Source organism: Branchiostoma floridae, chromosome 1 (assembly GCF_000003815.2).
Source record: "Branchiostoma floridae strain S238N-H82 chromosome 1, Bfl_VNyyK, whole genome shotgun sequence".
Classification (NCBI taxonomy): Eukaryota; Metazoa; Chordata; class Leptocardii; order Amphioxiformes; family Branchiostomatidae; genus Branchiostoma; species Branchiostoma floridae.
In genome coordinates, this window is record NC_049979.1 from 15,898,621 (window position 1) to 15,926,611 (window position 27,991).

Consider the following 27,991-nt stretch of genomic DNA (forward strand, 5'->3'; position numbering starts at 1 on the left):
GTTGATAGAGCCCAGAGTCTATTTAAGTTGTCCCTTGTTCTAAATATAAGGGAGGGTATATTTATATTTGTCCTAGGAGAGAAGTTACCCCGCCCAGGTAATCCAACACCCTGTCAAGACGGTGTATCTCCGTGTACACAAGTGTATTTTCACCACTGCACCGTGAGGGCATTGTGTCTGGAAGTGGTTTGTTTGATTTTAAGGTCAGAACAGGCTTTACCGTCTCCAGTGCAGTAATCATGCCTGTTTCATACAACTGCAGGATGAAAACGACCCAGCATCACCTCAGTCGTCTGTACGATCTCTACGGAAAGCTGGTGGCACGTAAACCCGTCCCTTTCCTGATTAAGTTCTGTACTACTCGCGGGCATTTTGGGGATCGGTTTCATATTCATTCAAGCCGAATGGGACATTTTGTATTTGTTCAGCCCCGAAAACGGACGAACGAGCCAAAACCAAGCAGTCATCTGTCGCTGTTTCCCTACCAACTATTCCGATTTCTTACCAAACAGACAGACGGACGATGGTAACTTCGGCAAAATCATCGTATCAGCAAAGGAAGACGACAACATGTTGAATTGCGAACTTGCAAGAAAAGTACATACAATACACCAAGCAATAGTGACAATGTCTGTTATTGATGTTGGACGTAGTCTAACCTACGAAGATCTATGCGCGAGGAGAAGTAAAACGTGCGTCTACTCTCCTCTAGTCGATCTGATAAGGCAGCAATGAACATCACCTTCCCAATAGTGAGCTACCGCGAGAATGTTTCCATGTTTACCGGCCATCAGATCGGCGGGGTTGAATTTCTCTCAGAAGGAGGAACACTGGAACGAGCGAGAGCCTTTCAGCTATATTACCATCTCCAACATGATGGAGGCAAAGCTCAAAAATGGGAGCAGGCCTTCACTCGCAAAGTGTTAGAACTTTCCACAGACAACATCACTGCGGTGCCTCTTACATCCAGAACACTTGAAACAGACATTATGGACACGACCGTTGCCGTTGCTCGCCGATTTTCACTGATGTTCGCCCTTGTCAGTATGGTGTGTTCTATATCATTAAGCGCAGACTGGGTTCGAGCCAAAGTGTTGGTCGGAATGGCCGGTCTGTTGGCCCTGGCACTAGCTTTCCTGTCGACATTCGGGATTCTGCTCTGGTCGCGGTTCATGTTTATCTCTCCAATTGGTCTCATTTCCTTTCCTATGTTAGGTAAGAAATATGCATTTTTCCAATTGAAATATTTGTATCTTAATATGTTACGCAGCTGATGCAAGTTTAATTCATATTTACAACTTGCCATCGACCACACCTTAACTTCGGACAGTTTTGATTACATGTAACCTTAAATCATCACCAAGTTCTTCTGCAGTTATTTTTTTACATTTTGTGACGTTATATGGCGCACAGATCAGCTGGAATGAAGTAGACATTGTATAATTACTAACGGCAGATCCATTCAAGACTAGTGTATTTAACCCACAGGGTCACATGCACAAAGCTTCAATATTGGTCTTCGTTCATTGCATTGATACTGTGTACTTTTATAACGCATTGGTGATGTTGATTTCATGAAAAGGAAAAATAAGTATACAAATTGCATGACAGTTTGGTGTTTCTTATTTGTCACCCAGGACTTGAAGCGACAAACAGACTACACCTGGCCACATCGTGGTGGCGGACAGACGAGACCGCGGCGGTACCAGAGCGCCTGGGGCGGACCCTCCGCGAGACCGGGGTGCCCATGACCTGTACCGCGGTCATACTAGCCGTCACCTACGGAGTCAGCAGTGTTACAGACTTTCCCGGCTTAAGAACCTTCTTTCTTTTCTCATCTCTTGTTACTGTCTTCGTGCTTCTTTATCAGTGCACTTTTCTTGTGGCATTGTTTGGTTTGGATGGACGAAGAGAAAAGTTAAACAGGCATGCGTATGCAGTGTGCAGGACAGTGTTGCCGAGGTCCGAAGCAAGTGACAAACCATTGATTTACAAAATCTTCTGTGCTGGGGGACATTCTTTGCATGATGCAGAACCATGGCAAGCAGATAAGAGAAGTCTTGCAGGACTTTTGCACAGATGCATTGATACATTTCTAGCTATGTCTGTGGGGAAGGTTCTGGTCGGAAGTTGCTATCTGATATACATCGGTGTAGGTGTGTGGGGTTGTCTTAATCTACAGATAGATTTTAATCTACGCAGTGTTGTCGCAGACGACTGTGTCTCAGCTACCTTTTACAATGCCGAAGAGCGGTTCTTTGGTAAGTTCGGCCCACCCGTGTCTGTTGTCGTTGTGAATGGAAATGACTATTGGCGTGAGGAGTCTTTGAATGGCTTACTCGAGCTAAAGGCCGACATGGAACACAGCAGGTACATGTATAATATCAACGAGACAGACGAAGGGCGGTTTTGGTTGTCGGAGTTTCTCAGCTTTGTCCGTTCAGCCGGTGTCCCAGCTGACAATCAAGACAACTTTATGACCGTCTTGAAGTTTGAGTTTTTGCCTTATAAGTTGCATTGCTCATACACCCCGGACGTCGTGCTGGACAATACCACAATATTGTGCTCCCGTTTCGTCCTTCAGACAAAGGGCACTTATAAATTCCGAGATATCGTTAAAGCTGTTCATGAGTTTCAGGAAACCATACAGAAATACAATGTGGACGCTCTGGTGTTCCATCCGTCACTTTTCTTCGCCGACATGTTGACACAGATATTGTCAGAAGCGATTAGATTCTCCGTAGTACTGGGAGGGAGCTTACTTGGATTTGTCTTTCTCCTTACTCTTAATCCAATATTGGCCTTGTTTTCGGCCATGTCCTGTGCCTCCATAAGTATTGGTATCGTTGGTTTTTCTGTACTCTGGGGAATTACACTTGACATCAACAGTTTCATGTCATTTGCCCTAGCAGCTTCATTCTCGGTTGAGTACTCCCTGCGATTGTTGCTACTGTTTGTTAGTGTTCCTACCGCTGGCACGAAGCAGACAGCTATGTCCTCCATAGTAGGGCCTGTGTCACTGCAACACTTCGTAGCGACGTTATGTGCGGTCGCCGTTCTCTCTACATCTGACACTGCACTGTTTCGAAATTATTTCAAAATTCTATTCTTCACGATTCTATGTGGTTCCGTGCATGCTCTCTTTTTTCTTCCGGTATGTCTGTCTTCAATATGCAATAATCTGCACTGTACATGGGCTCCGAGAAATGAATCATCTTATGAAGTCAATGGCACTGTAAGGAGACAAAATTCAAGACCTAGTCTTCACTAGTCCATAGATTATGTAATTGTTCTCATTTTTAATCGCAATGTATCCGTGCCGTAAGGCACAAAATACACACGTCTCACAGATTTACCCTCCGTAATCAAATTCTTCTCGATCACTTTGATGTTAATAACCGCTCGTCTGTATGGCCTAAATGCTTCTAACGCTCAAGCTAGACCATGTACTGTTATCAGCAAAAATGTGGTGCTATTTTGATAGATCATGATATTTCAGCACCTTAGATTTGTAAATGTATGAATTTGTGTAGATCTCATTAGTTGTTTAAACCATTATGACACTTCATTCGCGACATGTTATATGTGATGCTTATGTCCGAACCTGAAGAGGTAAACGGAAATGTCACGAATCACCTCCTGTTGTTTGGTTACTGCACCTAACTCCATATGTATGTATTGATGCATGAAAATAAAGCTACAAGCTAAAATTTGTGTTTAACATACCTCATGAATCATCGCTGACCACCACATTGCAACGTTTGATATTGTAATATTTGTATAATCAATGTATTTTGTACTTTGTATAATCCCCACAGTTAATGCCACCAGGTACCTCACGTTCCCGAAGCCTGGTCTCGATATTCGATGTACTCTCATTTTGGTTTGCTGAAATTCTATCATATAAGGACTCTAATGACGTTTTCCAAACAATTTTCGATTAGAAAAATCAAACTGTCGAGAATTTCAAGAAGCCTTCATCCAATCTAAGAACTGATCGACAAAAAGGGGAAGGTTTCATACATTCAATTTGTTTCTGCGTACCAAGTCCATGGTCATCACTGACTCCCAACTGCCTGGCGTGTTACAGCCTTCATCTGCAATTTACAGTTCCATTCATTTTGTCATTAGCACGTCACAAATACGCTACTTTAGGAAGATGTTGACGTTTGATACCTGACTTTTCTTATAACCTCGAATCGTTTATATGTAATGAAGGTTGCTATCACAATGGGAGTCTCTCGTACAACTTTCCAGATGCGATTAGCGTCAAACGTTTAGCTAGTAGATTTATTTTATGCATTAATACTGGGTAGACGGACATTCGCTGAAGTGTTAAAACTCATGATCTTTTTAAGCGTTCTCAATTTCAGACAATCAGACTGATAATTAACTCATTAATCAACGGCCATTGTTTGCAGAAAAGATATTTGACGTAGTGTCTATTGGGGAATTACTGACTGTTTGTTACCGCACGTGTTGTTATGTAAAGAGTGAGACGACCGAAGCGGAGATTTGCATAAATGGACCGGAAACTTTCTACGCTAACAGTCGTCTGTAGAAAAAGAAAAAAAGGTCGTCTGTACAGGCGGTCGTTGACTTAGGAAAGTCAAACGACTGAATTAGGAACAGTAACCATGCATGTGTGGATTTCTCTTAAATGCTATCCGAGATTTGCCCAAAGCGTATTTCTATTAGAGGGCGATTGCTGAGTGACCTTTGAACGACCAAGATTGGCTTGAGTGCCACTTTTTTTAATGTGATGCACGATGCAAAGGCTTGATTCAAAACACAGCAGGACACACCGAAAACGTCGGAATTCTCGTTCTTTGTATATGTAATGGAATCTGTTAAACTATCAAATATTTGGTCACTCAGCTGTCGCAGCCTATGCTGGAAAGGGCGTGAGACACGGCACGTCTCATCGAGACACTCTTTGCTCACCCGGCGTGGTTTTCATGATAAAAGACGCGAGTGTAAAGGCATCCTAAAATGCCAATACTAACTCTTCAGACTCATTGAAAAGTGCTGTTTTCATTCCTCACGGTCGGTGGGGCACTGACGTTGTTTACACATTGCTAACCTTGAGTGCATGCATCTGTGTCTTCTAGGTCGGACAGTAAGCCTAGATCTAGATTTTTGTACTACAGGCCGATGACCAAGTCGATTTCGTAAGAGAGTGACCTTTTTGTAGGCCAATAGCCTTGAGGCTGAATTCAGCTAGGGTGTGGCAGCACATATGGGCCCATGCAATTACAACAACTTCCTTGTCCCGTAAGCAATGTACTGTGATGCTTTCATAATCAAAGACTTCACCTGCCTATTGACTGTGAGTGTCTTTGGGTGCTGTCTACAAATAGCACCACTGTAACTTTCCAGAGATGTTTGTTTGTTTGTTTGGTTGGTTGGTTGTTCGGTCGGTCGTTTTTTTTTTTTTGTCATTGCGTAGCCACGTAGCAAAGGGTGTTTGGCTCAAATTCCAGGTCCTGTGTCCGAGTCCCCTGATATGCTCCGACGTTGAGATGTCTTGGGAAATGGGAATTTCCTCACTTCGCTCAGATGAACATACTACTAAGTATCGCTTTGGTTCTGGATGCCCCTTGGATAGGACATTTTTGAGAGAGCCACCCAGCGACGCAAAATCCCTTAGTTCGCTAGATGGCATTCAAAGAAGGGCAGTCAAGATAATAAACCTACCTCAAGACTCATTGGACAGTATCCAGATCCAGCCGTTAGAACAGCGGAGAAATGTTGGGGCCCTATCACTTCTACACCGGATGTACCACCGAGACGTACCACCACTACTGAACGACCTACTACCTGAGCCCTACGTACACCGCCGAGAAACACGTCTGTCAACATCCCAACACAGTGCAGCCCTAGAACCTGTCAAGTCAACCTCCTCCTGTCACAGAAGAACCTTTCTTCCTGCTACCGTAAAGCTATGGAACTGCCTCCCACAAGACATTATTGTAGATACTAGAGACTTACAGAACTTCAAACGAAAAGTAAATGCCCACCTCACCGCTACTCGCCAGCGTGCTGTATTGTAATAATGTTATTAAGTTCAGCACAGCTGCTAATGATGGGGTGTAGTCACAGCATAGATAAAAAAAAGAGCCCAACACTCCTTCCCGGTGTGAGTGGATCAGTTAAATCTGTCCGGATATAAGTCTTCGGTACAAACCTGGTGCGTTACGCCATAAAACGTTTTACCGGCTAAGCAATGCAAACATATGCACATACATACCACATGTATGTATCCATCCACTGTTATGTTGCTAGTATGTAAAACCCTGAAACATGTTATACACCTTTCTTTCGTATCATGTAAATTATAATTAGAATGGTGCTTGTAAAGATACAGGACAAGCATCCAATTTCCGGAGACAGAAACAAGACGCCCTGTGAAAGTTCCTATTATTGTGGTAGACGAAATATCTTGAGAGCATTTCTGTATTTTGCAGTTGTCAGTTTTACGTCTGGATTCAAATATGGATCGATTTCTTTCTTTGGGAAGTCTACTATTTTTCTCTTCTTCTTAAAGCCACGCTTACGGCTTGTGCGCAATAACTATGGTTGGATATACTAGTAGTAAGCGAAGCAGCTGAAATAGAATTTAGTTCGTATTGACAAAGGAACAGGTCAGCTTTTTCTGTCGGCACGGCTCATATGGAATCAACTGAAGAGCTGTTGTTATATTTATTTTAGGGCGTGGCCACATGGGTGTGGCAGCATATTTGCTGTTTTCCTAGCGATCACTGCTATTTGGGCATGTGTTTGTACAGCTATTTACCATGACATAACAGGTGTCCGCCAGCACCTTCGCTCGTTTTCGGCACCGTGTGAACGGCAAACAGCTCTGGACAGGAGAGAGCTGCGGGCGACCTAAATACGGTGAAGAGGTTGAAGATTAAGAATGACAAACCACACGGGGCCAACTCGGTTATGCTCTATTTCACATCGAGGCACCTCTGGAAAGAAGAATACTTGATATCCGTCTTCTGTAAGCGGCCCCAGAAGACCAGAAGACACACGTGGCGCATGCGTCCGTTTATGCCCTAAATGCGGTGAAGAGGTTGAAGATTAAGAATGACAAACCACATGGGGCCAACTCGGTTATGCTCTATTTCACATCAATGAGGCACCTCTGGAAAGAAGAATACTTGATATCCGTCTTTTGTAAGCGGCCCCAGAAGACCAGACGACACTCATGGCGCATGCGTCCGTTTATCTCCAGGGCAAAGGTCACAGATTTCGACCCAGCACCTGAAAATCCAGAACATGAGGATTTATGTTAATATCTTCCCACTGTCTCACCTGGACATGGTGTGACTATATCAGCAAGCCGTGAGCGGTGAAACATGGCTTACGACTGCATCGCAAGGCGAATAAGTCGTCTGTTTGCCCTGTATGGAGGCTTCCTGGCACGACATCCCCTCCCATTCCTTGTTCTTCCCGTTATGCTAGCAGCTGGTCTTGGAGCGGGAATGTATTTCCTTGAGTCAGAGTCATCTGTGGAAGGATTGTACACACCTGATAATGGACAGGGGAAGACAGAGCGCGCTGTTGTCCGAGTACACTTCCCTGTCAATGACTCTAATGATTTCCAGGCTTCCAGACTGGTAACATTCGGCAGATCGGCCAGCGTCATTGTGACGAGTAAAGGACACGACATTCTGAGTTTAGCGGTGCTGTCAGAGATCCATTCTGTCTACCGTAACATTACCGGGATATCGTTAGAAATGTCTGGGACAAACTACACATTTGAGGACTTGTGTGCCATGTGGCAATCTCAGTGTGTAGTCGATGGGTACCACCTTCTTAACTTCACATTGGAGAAGGATGAAAACACGACCATTGGTTACCCCTGGACAAATCTACCTGATGGGGCTCGACTCTTCAGCGGAGCCACCCTGGGAGGGGTAACTCTAGGGCCAAGAGCGGACGACGTCAGCACCGCTGCCGCCTTCAAACTGACCTTCTACCTACGCAGCGGAAATTCCGAAGATGATAAATTGAGTGAGGAATGGGAAAAGGCCTTTTTGTCCTACATGGGCAATTTTGAATCGGACATTATCGACGTTTCCCGAACCTCGTCCCAGTCTCTCGAGGAGGAACTGTCCGCCCTGACGGCCCGCATCATCCCGCGTTTTTCCATCACCTTCACGGTCCTCATCACCTTCTCCATCCTCTCCTGCATGATGCTGGACATGGTCCGCACCAAGCCGTGGCTGGGCATGCTCGGCGTCCTGTCCGCAGGCATGGCGGTGGTGTCCTCCATGGGGCTGTGTCTGTACTGTGGGGTCACATTCACCAGCGTGGTGGCCTCCATGCCGTTCCTCATCGTAGGTGAGTGAGATTTATGCTAGCTTTATAACCCAACGGGTCAAGGCAAAGTGTTATCTAGCAATTTAATTGACTATCCCACTTTGAGGCATTACCCGCCGTAACTAGTCAATATGCATTGCACATTTTATTTATGTTATATATTTTGCATATGACACACGAGCATGACTGGAGATAACCCAGTGTATATCTGACTCTCATCTAACTGCCCGAGTCATACCTGTATCTTCAGCACTGGAAATGCTTGCTTGACATCAGTAGAGGGTCAGTAGTTCCCGAATATGGGGAAAAACTAATTATCCACTAAGCAGGATTTCAGTTTTTTGTGTATTGTAAACCGTCTACTTGACCATACAGGGATCGGTGTGGACGACATGTTCATCATGCTGGCGGCCTGGAGGAAGACCCATCCCGGAGGCAGCGTGGAGGAGCGGATGGGAGAGACGTACGCGGAGGCTGCGGTCTCCATCACCATAACAACCGTCACGGACGGGCTGGCCTTCGGGATCGGCGCCATTACGGTGTTCCCGGCCATCCGCGTTTTCTGCATCTACACCGGGGTAGCTGTGCTTTTTGATTACTTCTTTCAAATAACCTTCTTCGGAGCCTGCATGGTATATGTAGGTCGCCGTGAGAAAGGCAACCGCCACGCAGCTACCTGCATGCCGGTGGCTACTCCTCACGAGGTCGAAGATAGGTCGGGTTGCTATCGCCTGTTCTGCACAGGTAACACCATGGCGGGAGTTAACGAGAGGGGGGAATTCTCGGGTAGTGACCATGCTGTCATGACCTTTTTCAAACATTATTTTGGACATTTTATAACCAAAACATGGGTAAAGGTTGTGGTCATGTTAGTGTTTGCTGGGTACCTGGGTTGTGCCATATGGGGATGCCTGCAGGCAAGAGAGGGCATCCGTCTGAGTAACCTTGCTGCTGATGACTCCTATGTAGTGAGTTACAACAACAAAGATGATCAGCATTTTACGACCTATGGTGCCAAAATTTCGGTTATCTTCACTGATGAGCTAGAATATTGGGAGGCCACCGTTCAAGGCCAAGTTGAAAATGCTCTAAGCCGGTTTGAGGTGACAGACTTTACTGCGGGGAAAAATGAATCAGAATCTTGGCTACGCGATTACCTTGATTTCATTGATCAGTTCTCAGGTATCATTCCAGGTCTGAATGCCTCAAGCAAAGAACCATTCATTACAAATCTCAGGCACCATTTTCTCACAATTCCTCGATTCAAACGGTATGAGCTCGACATCGAGTTCAACGACAACAAAAGCGAAATTCTCGCTTCTCGTTTCCTGGTTCAAACGAAAGAAATTTCAAGTTCTGTCCGTGAAAAGGATTTGGTTATCAAGATGAGAGAACTTGCTGATCAGAGCCCTTTCCAGACCACGGTTTACCACCCTAGCTTTATTTTCTATGATCAGTACATCGCCATCCTTCCCAACACCCTGCAGAACCTGGGTATCGCCACAGCCACCATGTTCGTGGTAGCCCTTGTCCTTGTGCCCCACCCCGTCTGCTCCATCTGGGTGACCCTGTCCATCGCGTCCATCTGCACGGGGGTGGTGGGGTACATGACCTTCTGGGACGTCAATCTAGACGCCATTTCCATGATCAACATCATAATGTGTATCGGCTTTTCTGTCGACTTCTCTGCTCACGTCACTTATGCCTACGTGTCCTGTAAAGAAGACAGTAGCAATGCTCGAGCGGTGTTCGCCCTGTATAGCTTAGGCATGCCCATTCTGCAAGGTGCCCTGTCCACAATATTGGGTGTGGCAGCTTTGTCCACTGCTCCCTCCTACATCTTCCGCACATTTTTTAAAACCATGTTCCTGGTCATTCTGCTGGGCGCATTTCACGGGCTAGTTATCCTTCCCGTAGTGCTGACCTTCTTAGGACAAGATGTGTGTGGAAACAAGCGCAGGTATTCCATAGACAACAAAATGCCAACTTGCCAGAATGGTTTAAAGGAACAAACTGGCCAACTGGAAACGCAGCGGAAGGGCGGTGAGGTGGAACTCGCGAATTATCAGTGCAGAAGTGGAGATCCTAAACGCCTACCTTCAGAGTGTCAACATACCAACCCTGCATTTGAATTGGACAGCTAATAAAAGACGAACACATACTAACAGCGAGGACATGTAAACCATACCGAACCGAACCAGAGAAACACTGTTCATATTATTCTAAGTGCGTAATTGTGGAATACATTTTCATTTTACCTTGGGTATTCGCTGCATTTGCCTTATCACTGGTATACATATGATGCACACATGATTTACCAAATCCATCTGAATGATAAAATGCTGACTGGTCTGCACCTGCCATCCTCAGCATGTATTATAGTATGTATTCCCTGTTAAAATTTTCAATAAAAAAACTCTTGCATGCAAATTTGTTTTGTCTTGTGTTTCTTAAGTGGACAGTCACTGAATAAGGCAAGAACTTCTACATACGTGTTCTATCATCAGCTCTATCGGTATTATAGATATAGATGGAGGAAGAGAGAGAGAGGAGGGAGGGCTGGGCGTTTCTTAAACTTTCCTACTCCAGCTGTCGTGAAGCAGCAGCGACGATATTTGGCCGTCGCCTTTCTCAAAGCGGTCTCTAGCGGTCAACAGAAATATAACAGATCACCTGCTCGAAATGAGACGTCATCAAAATGGCATCCCCACGTCATCAGAATGGTATCTCCCAATAGTACTTTGCGTGTGTGAGGTGCAACAGTACTGCATGAATGTGATTGGGCTACGGATCTCCGCTAAATCCAGATATATGTTACCAACGTTACCATGATAGATTTTCAACCATATAGATATAGATATAGATATGGATTCGAAAACTGTTTATTTGCCCTTATTATAAAGTAACTTTCCTCATGCAGCCGCATCCGAACGTACATGTAACGTTATGTTTCTTTCAGTTAGGAATTGTCTGAAAGGGCGTATATATACCACTGTATGGCTCTGATACTGAGTTGTATGTTGCTCCCTGACCGGCACTAACCAGGGACATTGACATTTTTTACCAGATCGGCCTATCCGGCATGCAACGAAAAAGGTGTGTGTGTGTATCTGATACCATGGCAATATTGAGCGATCAGACAGACATTGATTTCAACAGTATGACGCACGTGGAAAATACGTGCGACGAATATATCATATGATCAAATAAAGAGTCAAAATGAAACCTTGATCAGATTTTATTCCATTATCAGTTTTATATGCCGACGCGTATTATGTTGAAGGATGGGGATTAAGTATTACAATTGAGTTTTATAGATGTCACTATTACTATTACCTAAATAATCAGGTTGTAAAATGTAACATACATTTTGTTTCGTCTGTAACTATCAGGTTAATTACTCTCCCTTTAAACCCGTCTTTGTACAGAAAGTAATAAAAAAAACTAAATAAGATAAGAATTCGAAACTTTGGTGTTCATACGGAAAGCCCTACTCGCATTTTTTCATGAAATAATTCTTCACCCGAGCCCTATCAAAAAATGCGTAGTATGCAGGAGTTGGTGATTACCTCAAATGTTCAGCCATTACCAGGGGTTTGTTTGTATGAACCGGTAAAATTCTTCGTGGCATAACCCACCCGCTTCAGTACAAACTGTATTTGATCCACTCAAACAGAGAAGGACCCATGCTCTTTAAATGTTCTTGAGGCATGACTCTCATCAAACAAGGGAATGTCCGTAACCGCACTGCGATACTCATTTTTACCTCGGCGAAGTGAGGATATTTTGGTTACACACTAAATGATACATTAAAGTTGTTTTGAGGTAGCATCCAAAGTCTTGACATGTCTAATTTCACTTCACTCGCTATAGCAGCCATGCCCGTGGTGATCCACAACATGCTAGTTGTGTTATACATCTCTATCTAAATGTGATGTTACATATTATGCTAGCTTAGAATAAATCACAAACTAGTAAACCTATTACAGCGACACAAATTATCTTTCAACATTTAAGTTGGCAAGATTAACATTAAAACTAGAGTTCGGGGACCTCATACCTCCATGAAATATTTATTGCTTTTTTGTGGATGGTATGTATGTTTATAGTCGGTTGTATTTGAGAGTAATGGTTATAAATGTTATGGGAAAGTAGTGGTGTATTTATTTAATGACACAGAGGATGTCCATCTGATTAGTAATTATTAAAATGTGACACTTAATTGTGTAATGTGCGTTTAAGAGGTCGACGGCATATGGTAGCGTGGTGTTCCTTAAGCTTGATGTTTGGCATTTAAACTGTCTAAGGTTGTCAGCATTATTGAGGTTCGACTATGTGCCTCAGAGCGGTGTGGTGGGAGGAAGTTGGGAAACTCAGAAAGAAGAAGGGATGTGGCCAACTTTAGTCAGATGGTGATTTGATTTTCCACCAATATGTCATAACATCAGCTGTTCACACGGTACAAAAATGAGATGCACACTTTCCTCTGATAGCCCTACATCAACTGTAAGATGAATACTTGGCGCCAACCCCGTCTGCTAAAAAACAAGTACCATTGGCTACGAAAGAGACAACTAACAACTGTCCCTTATCGTAACGAAATCAGAACATCTGTATCGCCCATAAAACTTCTGACACCCAACCCATCTAAGATGAGAGGACCTAATGGCATTTTAATCACCATGTCACTCAAATCAGCAGTACAGTATGTGAGACATCCATACCTGTTAAGCATTACCGTTAAATGTACCTCAACTTCTTACAATTATACTTACGCTTCACATCTCCATGATATCCTAAGCAGACATAAATAAAACTAATTATCATATTAAAAAAACTCGGGGTTCCCCAAACAGCTGTCATACAAATCACCTCACTATCTGCTTGGAGCTAAACCCATTAACAAACACTTAAAGCACGATGCCTGTTCCAATATATCGCAGATATATGGGGGATTTCTGATATCATTACATCGGTTATAACGACGGATACGGCGCCCCAAATCACATCGATTCGAGCTCATCACAGCCCACCAACACAACAAGTATGAAACCAATCCATCCAGCCGTTCTTGAGTAATCTTGTACACAGACAGAGACACATAACAGAAAATATAACCTCCATGACATTTCATGGAGGTAACTACTGTGCCAACTGTTACAAATATTTCAAACAGTCCTAAGCAGACATAAATAAAACTACTGGGGGTTCCCCAAACAGCTGTCACCTCACCATCTGCTTGCAGCTAAGCCCATTAACAAACACATACAGCACGATGCCTGTACCAATATATCTCAAATATAGGGGTGATTTCTGATATTATTACATCGATAATAAGGACAGATACGGCTCCCAAGATCTCATCGATTCGAGCTTTCATCACACCCCACCAACACAACAAGTATGAAACCAATCCATCCAGCCGTTCTTGAGTAATCATCTACACAGACAGAGACACATAACAGAAAATATAACCTCCATTCCATGACATTTCATGGAGGTAATTACGACAAGTGATTATACAAGAGTGTCCCAAGAGTATCTGACAAAAAATGTTTTCCGCTCTGTCACTGTTTTGGCATTTTGTATTCCCAGTTGATCTAGAGAACATTATAGGCCAAAATCGCCAGGAGAGCCATGGTCGCTGGTACAAGAAGTGCCTTTGCCTGGACCAGAACTCCCAGTAGACGGTTGACTGTGGAGATAAATAAGAAAATCTTAGAATGGTGGTACAAAATACAGGATCATCATATGGTCAGACTCAAAGTCACTGTGGAACCATTGCCATAACGGATGGTCACCTGGGAGGAATTACCGAAAACTTGTGTAATTTGCAAGAAAACAGGTGATTGCACAAGCTCCACGCTCTGTTAAGTTGTGCTTGTACTTATGCTCCACTATGTGATGTTGAACATACCAGTGCCTGTGGCATTTCAGTTTTACACACACGGATAAACTGTACCTGTTGGACATTTCAACCAAAATCTCAGGAGAATAAGGAAGAAGTAAGAGAATCCCTGCCTACCTAACGTTACCCCATGTTTTTAAGGACCGTAATCGGAAACACATTTTCCCCTAAGCTTTACCGGTTTAGTCTGCTTCTGTTTCTTACCTGTAGGTTTGCTGCGTGGCGGTTTCCACACCGCCCTGGGAAGTTTCCCACTGGCACTGTGTAACCTCCTCTGCCTGCTGAGAAAACCCTCCCAGTCTGGCGGCTGCAGAGACAGCAGAATCTGCACGTGATTCCAGAACCTACGGATGGAGATTGAAACGTCATCGGTTAACCTCAAACAGACATCAGGTAAATCGAATGCAATCATAGAAACATAATTAGCGTGACTGGTAACAATTTGAGTAGGAATTTTAAACTTCTTACTTGAAATGAAAGGTGTCCGGATCACGCGACAGGCGGTTCTGGAATCCCAGGTAGAGGTCGTCCCAAAACAGCCCGTGCAGAACAGTCTGTCTGTGGACCCCGATCCTGTTCTTGATCTGGACAATAAAAATCGACGCGATCTGAACACAAGTGCATACTGTGCAGGTGAAAACACACATACACACGCACGCACAAAGTAAAGAAGTCTTGTATCATTACTTAAGACAAACCATAGAAGGAAGGTTGTTTGTGTTGATAGTATTTGGAAACTTAATGGCGTCGATACAACGGTAAGGACTTCCCACCCCATATAAATTTCAAAAGGCTTTCCAGTCTTCATCGAGTATCTCACTATCTTACCTACTGACGTCACACTTGGATACAGTCAGAGCATGGTTCACTGATACCCGGTGAAGACTTGGTGGAAAATACACATGGTAAAGGAACTCTGGTGATTGATCTTCAATATAAGAAGACCGCAAGAAATACAGCTTAAGCCGGATTCGGAGACGTTCCCAGTCACCATGCCCTGTTCACGTGTTCATTCGATTCCCATTGGCTACGAGGAAAGGCGGGAATATGTTCTGAGCTAGACAGGTCAGTCAAAACACGCCGTTTACTGAGCGGCTGTGTTTGCATTTCCCGTTGCATTTTCCGTTCTGGCATCCTTTGCGTTGGCAATTTCTGCCCCCTCTGTATTCTGCTTTGAGACTACACTCTTGACTGATTATTCCCGGTCGGAATCTCTGGCAAAGACGGTGAGTCGTCTCTATTTCCAGTTTTTTGTCGCTGCTTTGTGCAGCTGTGACGGGGCCCCCAGAAGTTCGGTTGTTCTCTTGTTGCTAAACTCTTACAGTAGGCGTTGCTTTTGATTCTTAGTACGACATGGCAGAAGTTGGTCACAGAAAAAGACGAATACTAATCATAGGGCACTCGTTCATACGCAGACTGGATGCTTTTGTTGAAAGCAGAACCGAATCAGCATCAGGCCGAGTAGTGAGTAGAGATTTTTGGTTGGAAAACACCGATGTAAAATGGATGTCCTTGTCTGGCGGCAAAGTTTCGAACTTCGACCAAATGTGTAAGGCCCTGCCAACCGTGGATGATGTCTACCTTGAGTTAGGGTCCAATGATCTGTGTGAGCTCTTCTGGGAGCCTGAGATAGTGGCTTTACGCATAGTTGGTATGGCAAGTGTAATCAGAAACCGGGCTAATGCCAGACATATCATTGTTGGAGAACCTCTCCCACGGGTATTTAACCCACCAAACATACCGTACAATCAGTGCCTAGGTAGGTACCTTGACGCTTTGAGACATGAGGTGGCCAACACTCCTCACATGTCTACATGGGCACATGTCCGCCTTGTTAATAGGCATTGCCCAGAATATTTTGCAAAAGACGGACACCACCTGTCCCCTTACGGGATGTATCTTCACTTCAAGTCCATCAGGGGGGCCTTAACAGCAACAAAGGGCATTTAATTCCCTCTAAAATACATTTTCAATTGGACATTTATACATTGAATCACCCCCCACCCCCCTCGCCCTGGCCCCTCAACACGCGGTGAGTAGAACAAAAGTAACTTGATATTTGGCGACATTTTTGAAAACTAACGAAATCTTCAAATGTTTTAATACTCGTTTATCAGTCAGAAAGCAAGGCTATTCATTTACATTCCCTCACCCTACACTTCTTAGCCCCTTATTGCCTGATTGGCTCTTTGGCGGACTAATAGACAGGAGGGTTTTGCAGTCAGATTTCCCCTGCCACTTGTTAGGCGCGATGGCTTTTGGTGGTGGTAAACCAGTACTCAAATTATGTTGGAAATCTTATAATGTTCGCAAACTTGTATGATTGGCATGTGACCTTTATACGAAAAACCTTTTCACGAGATATATGGAACCGTTGTCATGGTAACCATTTGGCGTGTTGCCAAATATTGAGAATGATACATATTTATGTAATGATTCTATGTTTTTTCCATTCTGTATGCCAATCTTGACAATATACCTGTTTTTCCGCCAAAGATGCCAAGTGTGTCAGTTGAATTCTTGTCTCCCTGTCCTTATATCGGTCGGAGAAGTAGGCATAAGGGGCTTTTCATGAAATGAAAATACAGCTTAAGCCGGATTCGGAGACGTTCCCAGTCACCATGCCCTGTTCACGTGTTCATTCGATTCCCATTGGCTACGAGGAAAGGCGGGAATATGTTCTGAGCTAGACAGGTCAGTCAAAACACGCCGTTTACTGAGCGGCTGTGTTTGCATTTCCCCCCACACCCAACCCCTATAGAAAAGCCAGAACGTCGACAACATTTGTTGCCTTTCTTTTGTGCTTTGTTTTTCATTTCACCTATATGTACTCAAGCACAAATTTCAGATCTTCATTCAAAGTTTACGCATAATTCAAATTCACAACAAACAATACCGCAGATGTACCTTCATGTGGATATCAATTTATAGGAAAGTCGTTGGACTAATATCAATGTCTGTTCCCAAACAGATGTTGGTATACATATCACGTGCCCTTTGTCCAGGTACCGTTTAGTGTACCTGTCCATACTTGTGACTATTTACGCATGATTTTGTCGGGGTACTAGGAAGATACCTGTCCGTACATGCGTCAATTGCTTGTTTATATCACATGATCTTTGTTCACAAGCAATTGTTTGATTCACATGATCTTGTCGGGGTACGGGCCGGGTACCTGTCCGTACATGTGATTATTTAACGCATGACTTTGTCGGGGTACTAACAGGGTACCTGTCCGTACATGCGTGGTTCACAAGTAACTGCTTGTTTTATCACATGATTTTGTCGGGGTACCGTTACTGTACCTGTCCGTACATGTGATTTATTTGGTGCATGGCTTTGTCGGGGCGGGTTGTCCAAGAACCACAGTGACTTAAATAACCTTTGTATCTGACGGTTTGCTTTTTCACCGTTATACCGCATTTCTCAGATACCCGGCATGACACTCCAATACAATCGATATAACTAGGAATGTGTCATCATGCATACAAAATTTGTCCTGATGTATTACTCTGCTCACTGTCTTAACGCTTTACTATTGTCGAGCCCCAGTAATGCCTCCAAGGAAGAAGGCACGCAAAGCAGCGAGGCCGGAAGCCGGGGATGATCCGTCCCCGACGGAGCGAGGAGATCAGCCATCTCCAGAGGATGCACCCCCGCAACCTACTCGCAAGGCTCCGGATAAACCCAAGCTGACAATGAAGTTTCTACAAAAGCAACTAGAGGACTTGCAACAAGTTACTACGCAGATAGCGAACAAACTGAACTCTACAAATTCCAGTGACCCCCAGACTCCAGGTGCGTTACCAACAGACGGAGGGTCAGCAGGACTTGTAGGTCTTAACACCTCTCCTAGCTCAGTGACTGTAACCCATGTAACCGATACCCCTGGCGTGTTGCCAATAGCTACCACAAGTGGGGCACTGGATCCTCAGCCCCCATCTCTTCCGTCCATCAACCCAAACGCCCAGATGCCAGGCCTAGGCTCGACCCTGGCTTCCAGCATTCTAGGTACATCCTCTCTTACTAAGACAGTTAATGCCTCCGCTCTTAACCAACCAGCGTCAGTAGTTGGGACTCCTGCCATAGAATCTGTCCTTAGCGGTGAGCTCTATAAAACGGGAGTTCACTTACCTCTGGACACTGGAATACCAGAACCAACGAAGGAGAAAATTTGGCTAGATAAATATGTGGAATTCAAACACTTATTGCCAACTCATCGTCCCAAAGCGCAATTCAACATCAACCTGGAACCATTAGCAGGACTCCCAACTTTGACGGTGGCAAACAATGTAGAGGACAGTAAGAACTCCCTTTCCTTAGCACAATGGTCAAACGCATTCGCGATTTACCAGTATATCTATGTCCAGAAGCATGTTCTGCGCAGTACCCAGTTAATCTCTTACGGGTACTTGATCCGATCCATGGCAGACCGAGGTGCGCAGTGGGGTAAGTACGATATGTACTTCAGACAGCTAAGACAGATCAACCCAAACCTACCATGGGATGTCCCACATCCGCAGCTGTACGTTGATGCCTTCAGTAGCTTGGCACTAGCATCTTCTTCCCCCAAGCCCTCCTTTCCCAAGACCAACAAAATACCCAGAGGCTACTGCTTTCAATATCACCTCCCCGGAGGCCAGTGCTCCACGACAGGTTGCCCTTACAAGCACTCCTGCCCCACCTGTTCAGGGCCACACAAGGAGCCCAACTGCCCCAAGAAGGCTCAGCTCAGAAATAACAACACCCGTAATCGCTAAGAAGCTTAGTTTGTTTCTAGAAGGGTACCCCGACAGGGAAAAAGATTACATCATCAAAGGCTTTACCTATGGATTTCCATTGGAGTATTTTGGACCTCGAAATTACTTTCCTTCCAAAGTCATGTCCCCCAATCCAGCACAACTTCCAATTATTTTTGAGAAACTTCAGTCTGAACTGGAACAAGGACGTATAGTGGGTCCATTCGCAGATAAACCATTTCCGAACCTATTCATTTCTCCCATTTATGCGGTTCCCAAAAAAGCCCCAGGAAAGTATCGGATAATACATGACTTGTCGCATCCCCCGGGGAAAGCAGTGAATAACGGTATTCCTAAAGAGCTATCCTCGGTTTCTTATGCCAATATAGACAATGCTATCCGACACATAAAATTGCTAGGACCAGGATGTTTTCTAGCAAAAACGGATGTGGAATCAGCCTTTCGTATTGTTCCCATACATCCTAACGACCACCACCTATTAGGATTCTATTTAGACAATGGTTTCTATTATGATCGATGCCTGCCAATGGGAGCTTCAATATCTTGTTCAATTTTTGAGGCTATTAGTTCGGCCCTTGAGTGGATAGCGGTAAACAAACTCAATATACGCTTCCCTACCCACATATTAGACGATTTCTTGTTCGCAAACCACGCATACTCATCTTGCGAACGATACTTGGTAGCATTTAGCAATATGTGTCAGGAAGTAGGGGTTCCTCTTTCGGAGGAAAAAACCTACTACCCAGATACGACTATGTCATTTCTAGGCATAGAACTCGACACAAGATTGATGGAGGCGAGATTGCCCATTGACAAATTACAAAAGTGCAAAGAAACTATTCAAGAATTCCTCCTGCGCTCCTCAGTTTCCTTAAAACAAGTGCAGTCCCTTGTCGGACTACTCAATCACGTATGTCAAGTAGTTGTGCCAGGGCGCGCTTTCTTAAGAAGATTGATTGATCTAACCAGGAATAGGACATACAAAACAGGCCCTATTCACATCAACAGTGGGGTAAGGCTTGACTTACAAATGTGGGGTCATTTCCTTGACACCTTTAATGGAAAATCCTTCTTTGTTGACGACCAATTTACTACGGACTCCACGTTAAACCTGTATACAGATGCAGCAGGATCGTTAGGTTATGGCGCAGTTTATGGCACAGAATGGCTTTACGGAGCTTGGCCACAGGCACTACACTCGACGAATATTACAATATTAGAATTTTATCCAATTGTGCTGGCTTTCCATATCTGGGGCAAGGAATGGGCGAACCAAAGTATTTTGTTACACACTGACAACCTTGCCCTGGTGCACATAATCAATAAACAGACGTCACGGAACCCCAGGATAATGCCCTTGGTTCGAAGATTTGTTCTTATAAGCCTCCGCCGAAATATTAGATGTCGAGCTGAGCACATACCGGGAACACATAACACGATGGCTGACTGTCTATCTCGCCTACAGGTAGAGCGGTTCCGCAGGAAATACCCACACATGGCAACTCATCCGGTCAGGGTGCCTCCCCATCTCCTGCCCAGCAGCTTAATCGACTAGTCGACAACTTGCTTGTTCAATCCTTAGCACCTTCTACAATCTCAGCTTATCGCCTGGCGTGGCAGCATTTCCGTCAATTCAGCCTTGAAATCCACTGTACAGCCAATATCAAGCCCCCTATTCCAGAGCCTATAGTATGCCAGTTTATTTCCTACTTACATAGTAAGGGATTTGCCCCAGCGTCGATAGCATCTAAACTTTCAGCTATAGGTTTCATTCACAAAATCCAAAATCTACAAGACCCCACTTCTACTTTCGTCGTTCGCAAGTTGATGCACTCAATACAAAAGAACCACGTACCCGACGGAAGGTTGCCCATAACGCCTCCTATTCTTTCCCAATTGATTGATGCCTTGAAGTTCATAAAGACCACGTACTACAATCAGTGCCTGTATGAGGCAATGTTCACGTTTATGTTCTACTCTTTAGCTCGCATAAGCGAAGTAACGGTAACTAATTCTTCCCAACACACTCTGACCTTAGCGGACCTCAGGGGTAATCTGGACTCTAATAGTGGCCTAACTTCCTTCTTGGTACAGTTTAAGACGTACAAACACAGCAGTCCTTCAGCCCAATCCACCATCCAGATCCAACCACACCCAGAAAGTCCGCACTGCCCGGTGGTAAGCCTTGCTAAGTACCTCCAACTACGGGGAAGGAACCCGGGGTACCTGTTCCAACGTAGGGATGGTTGCCCTGTTACCAGCGATAACTTTGCCAAGGCATTAAGAGCCTGTGTCCTGCAAGTCAAACTCGATCCACAAAAATACACCTCGCATTCCTTCCGAATTGGAGCTGCTACGCAAGCAGCTTTGCAGGGGGTTTCGGATTCGAACCTTCGGCTACTAGGGAGATGGACCTCAGATGCATTTAAAAAATATATTCGCACTTAACTCCATAGAAGGCACCTGGTTCGTACTTGAACAGCTGAAAAAGATCCCTAATAGACCCTTAAACGGGTATAATCGGCTAACGGCACAATAGGTTGATACCTACTCAACCTCACCAATAAGAATTATCAACTTTAGACTGAAACCCCTACATAGGGTGAGTTACCCTACAGCCTTGATACATGGTGTGTTACCCATATGTCTGATCAACTACAACATTTGAACAGGGTGAGTTACCCAGAGTTCGATAACAACAGTAAGTTCCCTGCTTGCATCCTAAACCAAGCTACATTGGAATACAACGTTTAGGGTGCCCTGCTCAAGGTTATGATAGCAATAGCTAGCTCCATGCCTGTATTGAACACCTGGCCAGTGCGGCTTTTATGCCGGTATACGGTGAGTTACCTTAGTTCTGATAATAACAGCTGACTAGTACAGGTTTGTTTGTTTTCTAAACCAAACTGGATAGCATAGCTATACTCTTATAATAAGTAGATTTGTTGATTCTTAGTCCCTGAGTAGTCTCCCAGTTATGAATGTATTACCTTGCGTAATTCCATACTACCCTACAGCACATAAATGTATGCTAACTCAATAGAAACTTTTCTTTCTGTCGTTGCTCCGTAGCGAAATGTATTACCAGGTGTCACTCCATGTCACTTTACGGTAAACAATTTTATGCTAACGCTGTATAGGGAAAAAACAGATAGTTTACAATACTCAAGGATACGAAGTTAGATTTATAAATAAAGCGATCGACACTGTTAGTCTAAGTTACAGCCATGCTGCTCAGGTTACTTTCATAATATGCCAGTATTTTTCTCTAAACGTACCCTACAATACTCTACAGATCCTAGGCAACATTTGCATTACGTCAATATTTCAGCATCGCACCTAAAAAGTCGTTTCAGACTGTTGTATAGAAACTAGCTCAGACGTTTTGTTTGTTCACCTTCGCCACATTTCAGTTTATTGAACATTTCTTGTTTTTAACGTTTTTAACGTATAAGTGGTGGTAAACCAGTACTCAAATTATGTTGGAAATCTTATAATGTTCGTAAACTTGTATGATTGGCATGTGACCTTTATACGAAAAACCTTTTCACGAGATATATGGAACCGTTGTCATGGTAACCATTTGGCGTGTTGCCAAATATTGAGAATGATACATATTTATGTAATGATTCTATGTTTTTTCCATTCTGTATGCCAATCTTGACAATATACCTGTTTTTCCGCCAAAGATGCCAAGTGTGTCAGTTGAATTCTTGTCTCCCTGTCCTTATATCGGTCGGAGAAGTAGGCATAAGGGGCTTTTCATGAAATGAAAAAAAAGATCGTCTGCCTTTAGCAACGGTTCAGATAAATGTGAGAGAAACGGTGTAGGGGAAAATAAGATCGTCTGCATCTTCCCTCGCAACGCCACAGGCAAAAGCACGGGAAACGGCACCAAAAAAAAAACAAAAAAAAAAACGTAAGAGAGACAGAAAAAAAGATCGTCTGCATCCCCCCTAGCAACGGCTCAGACTCAAAGCGCGGGCTGCGTTAGTGATAGCGTTCTGTGTGTATCTGTATGCGAAGGTTTTTGCGTTGTCTCCTGGGTCCGATAATAAAACGTCAGAGCGAGTCAGACCGGTTAGTGTCGACCTGAAACAACAACCTCTCCGTCAGTCGGGCAGTGCAGGTGTGAGGTCCTGTTGTCCGGTTCTCCTGTCCGTGTCACTGTGACCAGTACTGACCACCGCTGCAACTGACCACTGCGATCGCCAGCCAACCTAGCCAAGCACCCTGCTATCCTGTGCAACGAGAGGGTGGTAAGCATTTTAATAATAAGCTTTCTAATATGTTATTTTCTCTTGACATTGATGGACCCATTTGCAGCGGTGGGAGCAATGCAACTTACGGTACCCCCAAAAGCGGTCGGGGGTACATATTTGGGATAGGCTGAATTTGTGATAGTAGACATAGAAATGAACCCTTCCTTCTTTTTAATTTTTTCTTCGTCGCATGTCACCCTGTTCTTGGCTTAACGCAATATATTACTGATGATTTTGCTACTGTGTGCAACTAATTTTTCTATCTAGGCATCAGATAAATTTAAAGGCATTCATCTAATTCCTGGATATTTGTAAAAGTGTCTTTTTTAATTTTAAGAATCTTATGCAATATTAGATCGTTACCCTTGATGCAGCGTTGCTATATCGGATGCAATGCGGATGACTTTATTCGATAAAGTCGTTTACTTATGGGATTTAGTGCTTGTATCTGAATCGCATACATGTATCCTTGTGTGTGTGTGTTCATCAGTGAGCATAAGAATGCAGAATGCCTTCATAAAAAAATTATAAGGAATTATGAGAAAAAACAAAATGTTTCAATACATCTAGGGATAGTTAGAAGAGGTAATGTATTTATGCGTTAGTGCTTGCAGGCATTTTACATTTAGCTGTCGTCTGCTGCTATAAAAGATTTACCGCTAAATGTTTAATGGGGTTTTCCGTCCCCTAGGGACCGCTGGCTTACAAGAGCTGTCAGGACTGTGTACTGCCATAAAAGGCACACAGGGTTTGACAGAGCAGTGCGCTACCATAAAATGCACACACGGTCATGTAATGCGATTAGCAAGGGTCGTTGGGGCAGCCGTTTTACCTCTATGAAAAGGGAGGTATAGTTTTGCCTGGCATATGTGTACGCGAGCGTACGTGTACGGAGCTATCTCTCCAGAACGTTTCGAGTGATTGCGTGCGAATATTTCGTACAACCTCCTTGGTATATAGGAAAGTGTTGTTGACCCAACGGCCAGATTCCATTTTGGGCCTCCAGGTGGCCGGTTTCGGTACTGCAGCGGGACTTCCTGTTTTAGTATTTTCGGCCTTGGACATGGTGTGGTCCTGATATGTTTGTGTGGCAGGTACGTTTCGATGTAAGAAAGATGAGATGCAGATTTGGGCCCCCTAGCAACTTGTTCTGGAACTGCAGGGGCGATTTTGTTACAATCTTTCAAAGATGATACATGAACAAATAAAGGAGAGTCGGATTTCCATGCTTTTTCCTTGAAAGCCATGTGGTGATATAGACAGGGAGAGATAAGGTTAATCGATGAAAAAATTCTACTACATATAATGGCCTTCGGCTAATACATCATCGTATTGAGTATAATAATCATAATAGCTTTGCTGTAAACCCATATCTTAAGGCAGCCAACTGACAACGGTATACATTACATATGGAGGAATAATAAAATAGGTAGCTATAAAATACATGCAAAGTCAAACCTGTAGAAGTGAATCTCCTCCACATAACTGCAATACGTGACCTGGCAAATGTGGTCACTTTTTGGCGGTATCTTTAGGTAATCTACAGTCATCAAAAATTATTTCTATAGTGACCACCAGCCCACATAGACCAAACTGTATCGGTCCTCTAAGTGATCTTTTAATACTAGGAAGTTTTGACTGTGTATGAATATACCGAAAAAAATATTACTCTCAAGCTATTTCTACATTGTGTGCTTGCTTCAATTTCTTGTTAATTTGAATGCTTCTCTGTAGGAATCTAAAATGTCAATTATATTCTATGACTGTCTTAAGACGATATGTAACTTTTTTTATGTGTCTACAAGTCTCGAATGCGATCTTCAAGAATCACACGTAAAAGCCTCGTGACAGCCAGACCCCTGGGAACGATACCGTCTCGTCACGTGGTGCCCTGGCAACGAGCCAGCAATGCACTTTACCCGATTGGTCCTGTTGATCAACCGTCTTTGAGTTTGAACTGCGGTAAAATAAAACATGGCGCATCGATTCGTATCTGTCCGAATGGAGGAAAGTTGACCTTCTACTGATCTAACTCTTAGGAGAGAGATGATATTTCAACTTTTATTGGTTCGTCTGTTTTCTTGTATGTCTCTATACACCTTTCTCACGCGGCGGCCATGACAGACCTAAAATGAGTTCAATGAGGCAAACAAAATAATTAGTAGTTCAACCAATGATAGCATGGAAATTGGAAAATTGACCAATAAGAGAATGGCTGCATGTCCGTCAAATAGTTGCATAATTATGTTTTCATTTTGCATCTCTTATATTAAGGAGATATAGGATCAGTACGTGAATCTAAATTGCTACATATTTCGCTGCATAACACTGGTTATAATATTTATTATTTGATCTCATATTGTGAAAATTTGTGTGGTCTGGGGAAAAAACTAAATGGGAGCTGATTTTAGAAACAACTTTTTTCTGTTTGCCTCATTGACCTCGTCTTCAATCTATGATGGCCGCTGTGTGAGAAAAGTGTATAGCTCAACTGGTAGCAGCCTCACAGTTGAGCTCCTGGTTCCAAGCAGTTGGTAAACTGGGACCTGCACCCGTCTTTTAGAAATGATGTAAAATGGGGGTCCCGTGTTCGAAGGAGTTCCTCAAGAACGTTAAAGAAAAGGGACAAGGAGACCTGTTGCCTCTTGTCCCACTAGGCACTACAATCTTCTAGACGAACTGAATATGTCTTAGTTATCTGAGTTATTTTAGCCATTCGTCGATGTAGATTAGACATTAAGGTAATAAGATAGGCCGAAAAGCAGTCACTCAATCAACTGGATACGTCGATGAAGATTTGATCTAAAAATTCATATCCAGATTCTTGAGTAACTGCTTTTCGGCATATTTTTGCCATTATATTATAGAAAACCTAGCCGACACACGATTTCGGCATACATATGCGTGCACTTGATACTCCTGGCACACATTACGTTATTGGTTAGATGTCACGTATACCGATATAGCTTGGAATGGATATTGCAGATGATAGCACCATGCACGTGGTCGGCATGTGAGGTGGAAAGATGGATGCGATGATACCTGAAGATCGCTACGGTAGAACGAAGCAATATCACTCAGTTGTCATGATGCGAAAAGTGCGCAGCACTGCGAGGGGATAGATGGATGGATGGATAAGATATGTGTTAGTTCGTACCGCATGGCTACTTTTCTGAAGCGTCAACTTTAGATTTCATGGTATGGATTTTTCTTGGAACTTGGAAGTGAATACCAGACTACGAGTATCGGTCACAGAGGTATTTTTGAAAGTTCTGGATTGAAGTTGAAATGGAATTTCCAACACGAAAATTGGACTAACCCAAAGTTTTGACTGCCGTTTGTCAAGAACTACGCAATCCACTTCTTTCGTGACGTCACGTTAATATGCAGATAAAACACGTGACTCGACGAGCAGTGGATTATAATTTACAGAAAGACTATGGCGCCCCCCGTCCCTGTTTCTGGTTTATGGCGCCCCCGTCTCTTACGCTTTCAACTTTCTGTGTTGGAAATTACAGTTCAACACAGTTCCACTTAAAAAATCCAGTATGGCTTCTATCAACACAGGCAAACTTTCAATCACGTATTGTAGTGTTAGTTTCAGTTTCTCTAAACTCAGACATTGAGAAACTGAAACTGGAAAGATTGCATCGACCGAAACTCTGGAATCGCCCAAGTCATGAGCTTCAACAGTAAAACCTGACGTTGCCCGATGGCGCTCATGTGATACCAGCAATGTGTAATAAACTGACACAGACGTAGTTTCTAATGACAGAAGGCTGCATGTGACCCTTGGGGCGGTACGTAAGAGGTAATGTGGTTGGGCATGGAGATGATCACACTATCATTGCAGCTTCGGTCTACAGCAAGCGACCGTTATCTGCTGTGGCTAGAGAGCTGTCATGGTAAGATTTCTATTGCCTTTCCTTGATAAGAACGTTTCTGTTGTTTGTTAAAAATGATGCTCAGAAAGATGTTTTTGGGCCTTGATGTGACTAGATGTGATATTCATAAATATGCATAATGTAATGTTGAAGTGTATTATCATAGCCTATTTTGATGAATATTTACAGAACCTTGCCATTGTTTGCAATGTTTTAGAAATTGAGTTGCACTATGGAGTACTCTATGTCTTGTGCGCTGACAGAAACATAGTAAGAAATGAGTAAAAGAATGATATCTTAACTTGAAATGCAGTAAGATCTGTTTTGAGGAACGACTACGGGTAGCACTTTGCATGCATTTGATTTTGTCGTCCCAAATGCACGTCAATCATCTAGTCCTCTAGCCTTATGAAATATTGCCAGGAAGAGCTCTCTATATACTCCTTACGGCAAGGAGTATATTCATTACAAAATTAATCTTTATTACAAAGCCCCAAAACGTATCGATTCCAGAGTAACAAGCGAACTCATATACAATGGCGTAGAAATCAAAGGTAAAGATGTTAGATTTATATGATGTTTCTACGTACGTTGTTGGGGGTTGGTATGGTTGCGACTTCTTTGGCGACAGATGCTAGTAGATGACCCTACGTTTATTATGATAAGTCATACATTTTGTGATTTTAGAAGAAATGTAGTTTTTCAAGGCTTTCTTCGTAGTATTAGCTCAGAAAGATTGTGGCATCTATTCATAAAAACACTGTCTATTTCAGTCTCACAATAAGAATGCTAACACATGAAATGTATTTCGTTTCCACTGCCTCCATTATACAGTACATAATGAAC

General features: G+C 43.5%; 5 protein-coding genes across 6 annotated transcripts in view; 3 read left to right on the plus strand and 2 right to left on the minus strand.

Moving 5' to 3' along the window:
- Positions 1 to 6,095, minus strand: part of LOC118411935 (6-deoxyerythronolide-B synthase EryA2, modules 3 and 4-like) — a 39,231-nt gene extending 33,136 nt beyond the window's left edge. The window contains exon 1 of the mRNA XM_035814459.1: positions 5,698 to 6,095. The gene's annotated coding sequence lies outside the window, so the exon portion shown is untranslated. The remainder of the gene's footprint in view (positions 1 to 5,697) is intronic.
- LOC118410031 (patched domain-containing protein 3-like) lies at positions 732 to 3,699 on the plus strand. The gene is made up of 2 exons (XM_035811532.1): positions 732 to 1,215; positions 1,638 to 3,699. The coding sequence occupies exons 1-2, from the start codon at positions 732 to 734 to the stop codon at positions 3,269 to 3,271; spliced, it is 2,118 nt and encodes a 705-aa protein (XP_035667425.1). The 3' UTR covers positions 3,272 to 3,699.
- A 768-nt stretch (positions 6,096 to 6,863) lies between the features above and the next one.
- LOC118412109 (patched domain-containing protein 3-like) lies at positions 6,864 to 10,761 on the plus strand. The gene is made up of 2 exons (XM_035814752.1): positions 6,864 to 8,352; positions 8,707 to 10,761. Exons 1-2 carry the CDS (start codon positions 7,365 to 7,367, stop codon positions 10,473 to 10,475), a joined length of 2,757 nt encoding a protein of 918 aa, XP_035670645.1. The 5' UTR covers positions 6,864 to 7,364; the 3' UTR covers positions 10,476 to 10,761.
- A 790-nt stretch (positions 10,762 to 11,551) lies between these two features.
- LOC118410108 (cytidine monophosphate-N-acetylneuraminic acid hydroxylase-like) overlaps positions 11,552 to 27,991 on the minus strand; it is a 90,897-nt gene continuing 74,457 nt past the window's right edge. Inside the window, exons 15-18 of the mRNA XM_035811658.1 lie at positions 14,708 to 14,823; positions 14,444 to 14,583; positions 13,836 to 14,026; positions 11,552 to 12,369 (exon numbers count right to left, since the gene is read on the minus strand). Of these exons, the coding sequence (XP_035667551.1) occupies positions 13,932 to 14,026; positions 14,444 to 14,583; positions 14,708 to 14,823 (351 nt within the window). The 3' untranslated portion in view covers positions 11,552 to 12,369; positions 13,836 to 13,931. The remainder of the gene's footprint in view (positions 12,370 to 13,835; positions 14,027 to 14,443; positions 14,584 to 14,707; positions 14,824 to 27,991) is intronic.
- Positions 15,186 to 22,440, plus strand: LOC118412525. Of its 2 annotated transcripts, none has more exons than XM_035815436.1 (3): positions 15,186 to 18,250; positions 20,465 to 21,276; positions 21,618 to 22,440. In XM_035815436.1, exons 1-3 carry the CDS (start codon positions 17,794 to 17,796, stop codon positions 21,621 to 21,623), a joined length of 1,275 nt encoding a protein of 424 aa, XP_035671329.1. In that variant the 5' UTR covers positions 15,186 to 17,793; the 3' UTR covers positions 21,624 to 22,440. The 2 variants fall into 2 exon arrangements, with proteins under 2 accessions (XP_035671329.1, XP_035671320.1); XM_035815427.1 differs by having other exon boundaries at positions 15,186 to 15,465; positions 17,792 to 18,250; positions 20,465 to 22,440.

Coding starts and splice junctions, on each gene's coding strand:
- LOC118412525 (XM_035815427.1), top strand. CDS start 17,794: ATGCCTCCAAGGAAGAAGGCACGCAAAGCAGCGAGGCCGGAAGCCGGG. Junction 18,251..20,464: donor CCTGGCTTCCAGCATTCTAG/GTACATCCTCTC, acceptor TCTCGCCTACAG/GTAGAGCGGTTCCGCAGGAA.
- LOC118410031 (XM_035811532.1), top strand. CDS start 732: ATGAACATCACCTTCCCAATAGTGAGCTACCGCGAGAATGTTTCCATG. Junction 1,216..1,637: donor CATTTCCTTTCCTATGTTAG/GTAAGAAATATG, acceptor TTTGTCACCCAG/GACTTGAAGCGACAAACAGA.
- LOC118412109 (XM_035814752.1), top strand. CDS start 7,365: ATGGCTTACGACTGCATCGCAAGGCGAATAAGTCGTCTGTTTGCCCTG. Junction 8,353..8,706: donor CATGCCGTTCCTCATCGTAG/GTGAGTGAGATT, acceptor TTGACCATACAG/GGATCGGTGTGGACGACATG.